Source organism: Aquarana catesbeiana, linkage group LG01 (assembly GCF_042186555.1).
Source record: "Aquarana catesbeiana isolate 2022-GZ linkage group LG01, ASM4218655v1, whole genome shotgun sequence".
Lineage (NCBI taxonomy): Eukaryota > Metazoa > Chordata > Amphibia > Anura > Ranidae > Aquarana > Aquarana catesbeiana.
The window spans coordinates 125,808,478-125,815,855 of NC_133324.1; the positions used below are offsets into that span (position 1 = coordinate 125,808,478).

The 7,378-nt window shown below is 43.0% G+C and overlaps 1 protein-coding gene across 1 annotated transcript; it reads left to right on the forward strand.

Moving 5' to 3' along the window:
* Nucleotides 1-2,754: 2,754 nt before the first annotated feature.
* HTR1A (5-hydroxytryptamine receptor 1A) lies at nucleotides 2,755-6,172 on the forward strand. Its single transcript, XM_073623590.1, has 2 exons — nucleotides 2,755-3,137; nucleotides 3,830-6,172. The coding sequence occupies exon 2, from the start codon at nucleotides 4,112-4,114 to the stop codon at nucleotides 5,345-5,347; it is 1,236 nt and encodes a 411-aa protein (XP_073479691.1). The 5' UTR covers nucleotides 2,755-3,137; nucleotides 3,830-4,111; the 3' UTR covers nucleotides 5,348-6,172.
* The last annotated feature ends 1,206 nt before the right edge of the window (nucleotides 6,173-7,378 follow it).

The following is a 7,378-nucleotide window of genomic DNA, read 5'->3' on the forward strand; positions in this document are numbered from 1 at the left end:
ACTCGCACAGGACCCTTTTTTTAACTGGATCAAAATCCACACCGCATAGATGTGAACATCCTTCGTAGAAAACAATGTATTTTCAGATGACATGCAAATCTTTGTCTTTTGGATCTCATCTGATCCACATAAGATATGCATCAGTGTGAACCAGGACTAATGCCTAGTACACATCATGAGAAAATTGGATGAAAAATACCACTTTTGGAGCGATTAGGTTTGCATCAATACCGATATTGGTATGGGTGCCGATACTAAGCATTGGCACAAGTACATGTACTCGTGCAAATGCTTTGATACTAAAACCACTATCTTCCAGGCCAGTTTGCAGTGCAATTTTGGGAGCGGTTCAGGTGCGATTCCAATGCGAATTGTAGCATATGAGATTAGAAATCGCACCTGAACCGGACTGAAATCGCACATGACTCTTTTTCAAATTGCACTGCAAACAGGCTGTAAAAACGCACCGAAATGCACATGAAAACTGATCCAAAACTGATCTGAAAATGAAACTGATGTCACTGAAAGTGAAATCTATGCTATTTTCTCATGAGTTTTCATGCATGTATGGTGTGAACAAGCTCTATAAAGACATGACACTAAAAAGAGGTATTAGTAATTGATATTGCCGAGTGCTTGAGAAAAAGTATCGGTACTCGTACTCTGTTTTAGGGTTCTTTTACATGGGCTGTCCAATCAGGTCTGCCTGTCAGTTTTTCAGGCACACCTCATCAGACACTGCATTGCCCTCTATGGAGCAGCAGACCCCCTGCCAACCCAATCCGATCCTGTCCGTCAAAAACAGTCAGATGGTGGTCCCATTTTCCATCGGTCTGGCGGATCAGATCAGATTGAAATGGACAGGTGATCTGTTTCAATCAGATTTCTCCATAGAAGAGAGCTGGACTGTGCCCATGTCTGTTCTGCACAGTGAGCGGACAGGACCTGTCATGTGCCTGCTCATCGGGGATCAGCAGAGTGATACCCTGACGAACAAGTGCCCTTAAAAAACTGGTATTAGTGCATTCCTAGGAGTGATCTTCTGATAAACTGATTAGTACACAGTTTTCGAGAGCCGATCATGACAGTTCTTTTTTGGGGGGGAGCGGCAAACAAACAAGACCCCGCCCGGCAGCGTGGCTCAGCTCTGACAGCAATGCCCCCCCCCCCGGTGGTGTGGCATGGCTCAGCTCTGACAGCACCCCCCCGCGGGTGGTCTGGCACTTACCCACTCGTGTGGCAGGGCTGTGGTGTCCTCTCCTCTCCTGGAGTGCTGGCAGCAGCGGCTCCAATGTCCGCTCCTCATGCTTCTTCCCTGTGTGTCTCCTCTTCCACCAAAGTGCTAGGCATCCAATAGGATCACTTGACGCTTTTGCCAATCGAGAAACAGGTTTGACAACCTGCCTCCTGATTGGCAGGGAGGAACTTTAGTATGAAAATAGCGAAAATGTATTTTCTATCATCACACAACTGTGTGGGCTCGGAGTGCAATGCTCTGTGCTCCGAGACCACCCTTTTTTGAAGCCTATTATAGCCTCTGGCTCTAATCAGGTGCTTCAACCCCCCCCCGTCCCCTTTGGAATCCATAGTCCAGTGCCCTGATATGTAGATCAGGGGGCCGGACGCATTGGATAGGGGAGGTGGCACCCGTGTGCCCTCCATGGACGGGCCGCCACTGCAGTTCATATGAAAATATCAGAAGGGACGTATGGAAATTTTTTGCGTACAATAACAGAACAAATGATTTTTGTGTAATTATTATGGTATTTGTATGAAAAAAATTGTGTGACCAAAACCACGCATGCTTGCAAATGACACAATACATTACAATACGACTTTAGTGTCCTCGTGGTTTTCGATATGAGGCTAGCATGCATGAAAAAGACGATCATTTGTCCGATATTCTTATCATGTGTACGAGGCATTTTTCTTTATATCTGCATAAAAACAGGCAATAACATTCTTTCTGTATGAAAACATTCCATGACAATTTAAATCTGACCCCACCATAGAAGTAGAAAATTGCAGTGCACTAGAATTTTAGCGATTCCCTAACAAACACAAGCTTGGAATAACTGCAACATGAAAACACAGTACGGTGGATAGCACATCATATCTAATCCTTGGTCTAATCCGGGTAAATAATGTTATGGAACCCTCGGATCTTGCATAATCTAGTGTGCAGAGTGCGTGTGTGCGTGTCAGCCTCCGCTGACCTTATTTTACCAGACTGGCCTGTAGATGGCGCCAAACCACCTTCCACTCTGTGCTGCTGTCCAGGGTCCTGAAACTGGAGCCAGCACCAACTTTCATTCCAGCTGTTCTACATCTATGCTCTGTCTAATAATAACTGTATGAGGCTGAGCTAGAGACATCAGAACGTGTCAAATCTGCACTTAGGCAGAAATATATTTGTTTGCAACAGAGAAACATTTTTCTGTAATCTTCAGCACGGAAGGGGTTAATAAGGAACAGGCAGCACATTACATTGGTAAGAGGGGGACGTTTCCTTCTATAGGTAGGTATGCCAGGGAGCCAACAATTACTGGGGGGGGGGGGGCAGCTGTGGATCTGCAAGCTTGTACAGAGAGACATTTTCCTGCAAAGTTTTGCAATCTTCAGCACGGAATGGGGTTAATAAGGAACAGGCAGCACATTGCATTGGTGAGATGGGGGAAGTCTGATATGAGTAGGTATGTCAGGGAGCCAAAAAGTAGTGTGTGTGTGTGTGTGTGGGGGGGGGGGGGCAGCTGTGGATCTTCAGTATGGAAGGGGTTAATAAAGAACAGGCAGCATATTGCATTGGTGAGAGGGGAAAGTTTCCTTCTATAGGTAGGTATGTCAGGGAGTCAACAAGTACTGGGGGGACCAGCTGTGGATCTGCAAGCTTGTACAGAGAGACAATTGTCTGCCAAGTTTTGCAATCTTGAGCATGAAAGGGGTTGATAAGGAAAAGGCAGCACATTGCATTGGTGGAGGGGGAAGTTTCCTTTTATGGATAGGTATTAAAGGGAGCCAACAAGTAGTGGGGGGATCAGCTGTGGATTTGCAAGCTTGTACAGAGAGACATTTTTCTGCAATGTTCTACAATCTTCGACATGGAAGGGTTAATAAGGAACAGGCAGCACATTGCATTGGTAAGAGGAGGACGTTTTCTTCTATGGGTAGGTATGTAAGGGAGTCAACAAGTAGTGCGGTGGGGACCAGCTGTAGATGTGCAGACTTGTACAGAGAGACATTTTTCTGCAAAGTTTTGCAATCTTCAGCAGGGACGGGGTTAATAAGGAAAAGGTAGCACATTGCATTGGTAAGATGGACGAAGTTTCCTTCTGTGGATAGCAATGTCAGGGAGCCAACAAGTACTGGGGGACCAGCTGTGGATTTGCAAGCTTGTAAAGAGAGACATTTTTCTGCAAAGTTTTGCAACCTTCAGCAGGGAAGGGGTTGATAAGGAAAAGGCAGCACATTGCATTGGTATGAGGGGGAAGTTTCCTTCTATGGATAGGTATGTAAGGGAATCTGGGGGGACCAGCTGAGGATCTCCAAGCTTGTAGAGAGAGCGATCTTATGGGCAGAGGGAAGACAGCAGTGCCAATCTATAAAGCTCCGCCTGCTCTCCCTATGAAAGGAACTACAATACAATCCCAGCTCAGCAAGGAGGATAGACTCCCACAGCAAGCATAGTTGCAGTTCACTGAGTGGCAAGTTAGTGGCTGCCTCGCCTTTCATTGCTGTCCAAGTCATCTAAAGAGGGCAGGAGGATCAAGGTGTGGGGGGGAGAAGATGGATTTCATCTGGTAGACAGACTCTTTTTTTTTCCATGTCCTAGTGCTCTGCTCACACCATCAGCGCTGACGTCCTCTCTTTTTTTCCTGCACTCTGTGGAATTCTACACTTCATCAGTCGCCAATGATTCGCAGAAGCAAGAAGCGCAGACTGGAGTGGTACCCATCACCTCTGAAACTATGCCTGATTTAAAGAAGTCCGGATCTGGAGCCTAGGCGTCCATTCATCCCCAAGTGGGCAAGGCACAGGACGACCTGATCCCAGCTTCCCATCCCCCCACTCTCCCCCTCCTCTTCTATTACCTTTACCTTTTGGCTTCTTTGGGATGGATGCATTTAATAACACTACCTCTTCAGACTATTCTTCAGAGAAGGGGAATGGCACCAAGTTCGAAGAGGTAGCTCTCAGCTACCAAATCATCACCTCTTTCTTCTTGGGCACACTGATCCTCTGTGCGATTTTTGGCAATGCCTGTGTGGTCGCAGCCATAGCCCTGGAAAGGACTCTACAGACGGTGGCCAACTATCTTATAGGTTCCTTGGCGGTCACCGACTTGATGGTCTCAGTCTTGGTGTTACCCATGGCGGCTCACAACCAAGTTCTCAACAAGTGGACTCTGGGCCAGGTAACCTGTGATATCTTTATTTCTTTAGACGTTTTGTGTTGCACCTCTTCCATTCTCCATTTGTGTGCTATAGCTTTGGACAGATACTGGGCGATCACAGACCCCATAGACTATGTGAACAAGCGGACTCCTAGGAGAGCTGCCATTCTCATTAGCATAACCTGGATAGTGGGCTTCTCAATATCCATTCCACCCATGTTGGGTTGGAGGACACCCGAAGACAGGGCTGACCCTGATGCTTGTAAAATCAGTGAAGACCCAGGTTACACCATCTACTCCACCTTTGGGGCTTTTTATATCCCGTTAATTCTAATGTTGATATTATATGGTAAGATATTTAAAGCAGCCAGGTTCAGGATTCGTAAAACTGTTAAGAAAACTGAGAAGAAAGTGGCCGACACTTCTCTGTCCATCTCCCCAGCAACCATCCAGAGGAAAAGCAATGGGGAGCCCAGCAAGAACTGGAAGAGGAGTGTGGAGCCCAAACCCAACAACGCCTGTGTCAATGGGGCAGTCAGGCACAATGAAGATGGGGCTGCCCTGGAGGTCATTGAGATCCATAATTATGCCAACTCTAAGAACCACCTTACGCTGCCAAACCATTCCAGTGACAACCTATCTCCTACCTGCTTCGAGAAGAAGAATGACAAGAGCACTGAATCCAAGAGGAAAGTGGCACTGGCCAGGGAGAGGAAAACGGTTAAAACGCTAGGTATCATTATGGGCACTTTCATTTTTTGCTGGTTGCCATTCTTTATTGTTGCCCTGGTTTTGCCATTCTGTGAATCCTGCCATATGCCACACTTGCTGTTCGATGTCATCAACTGGCTAGGCTACTCAAACTCTCTCCTGAACCCTATTATTTATGCTTATTTTAATAAAGATTTCCAAAGTGCTTTTAAGAAAATCATCAAGTGCAAATACTGTAGACAGTGAAGACGATCCTGTTTGCTCTTGCCTGCCTTGTGCCCATTACAATAGCCCGTACTTTAATGCTTGTTCCCTTGAAAGCCTTGAGCAACCAAGGAAAGGGGGGGGGGGGGGTGAAACATAGAAAAGTAACGGCAGAAAAAGACTGAGTAGTCCATCGAGTTTGCCCATTTTTTTAAATTTTTTTAATTTCTTTCTTTATTTTTTTGATGGACCCAGATTAACAAAATGCATACATGTTGAACTATGTCAAACCTAGGTTTAATGGCTGCCATTATTTCAATGTGAATTTCTATAGACTGTATATATATATATATATTCAATATTTTTTCATAGCCACTACATGGCAGTCGGATAATTTTGAAATTGTCTTTTGAAACATATTTGCACAGACCAAGAGGCTGATGAACTGTTGCTTGTTGTTATTTCATGTTAACTAAACCAGGTGGCTTAAAGACCATTGTACTGGCACAGGGATGCCATTATGTAACAACTTTTTTTTCCTCTTCCCCCCTTAGTTGCATTTGGAGGGAGTGATGGGTATTGTAGATATCCCCTTGTATCCACTGCAAAACCCACCACTCATCTCAGTTGCATTATTATGAGAATAAATCATCCTATGCATAAACTCAACTGTCTATTTAAATGAAATAAGATTGTCTTAAAAAAAAGGAAAACTCTAGAACAGTGAGTATTGTATGTAGACATGTAATTCTGGCCTGAATGTACAGTATTAAATTGCAATATTTGCTGGTGATCATACAACTTGCAAGTTTATTGCTAATAAACTTTGCCTTGCAGTGCAAACCATGTTGTCTTGTGTAATGCAATGCAATTCACTGAGTCATAATGAAAGACAAATCACAGTCACTGAGATTTAAAAGGAGAAATTTTGGAGGTGAAATTTATTATAACATGCTAACAGATAGGGGAATATTTAATCACACAGGACAAGGCTGCGCTGTTACCCTTAGTAACCAATCAGAGACGAACTGTTTATGCTGCCATCTGATGTTAACTTATGACTGTGATTTAGATTTAATTGAAAGCATATTGCCTTTCCTTGGATAATTGAAATGCTCAAACAGTTAAATTAAGGTTTTTAGTTATAGAAAGTATTGTACCAGACAGTTTTTGCACATTTCTGGTTATATTACCAAACATTGCAAAAATGTCTGATGATGTGCACATACATTCACAGCAGCCAATCTTTTTTTTATTTTTTTTTATTTGTATGAATAATACAAACTGATTGGGTTAACTGCAGTCTGCACATTCATCTTTGCCTTATTAATGTAAGTTCAATAGGAGCTTATTTAATTTATAGTACAAGCATCAAGGATGTTTTGCAAACCATAGCAACTAGTTAGAACTCAGCTATCAACTGTCTGGTGTAGTCAGGCTTATATTTCAGGTTTCTTATTGGCTGTCATAAATGACTGCAAATCCCTATTTTTTTCACTATTGTAGAGAAAGCAGAGTTAGAAATCTTGTTGACATTATGTATCCATTATCTACTGGTAAGTTCAACACTACTTGTCTTATAAAGGGTAGCAACTGTCCCTAAAGTACATTCTAGAAAACAAGTGTATCTCTAGATACTGTAGAACTAAAATCATCAGCAAGCCTTGTCAGTCAAAGTCTAGAACTTGTAGCTCCAGGTTTGTTGAAGAGACCTTGGTAAGTTGTTATTCTTGCAAACCTTGTGTCTGATTGCAACACATTAGGGTTCATTTACTAAAGGAGAGGAGAATGTTCACTAAGCTCAGTATAATAAATGAGCTGAGTTCACTTCAATCATCTAATTGCAGGCAGGGCAAAATCTTGTTTTTTTATTTTATTTTATTTTAATTTATGTGCATGTGATTGGGTGGCTTTACTTTATTTAATAATTGAGTCTACATTTACCACCTCTTTAGTAAATCAACTCTATACTGAATGTGTGTTTAATGACTGTTGCCATTGTTATATGGTATGGTTTTATGAATACCCTAACTTTTTCTTATACAAGAATTGTACTATTTCTATGATACTTGC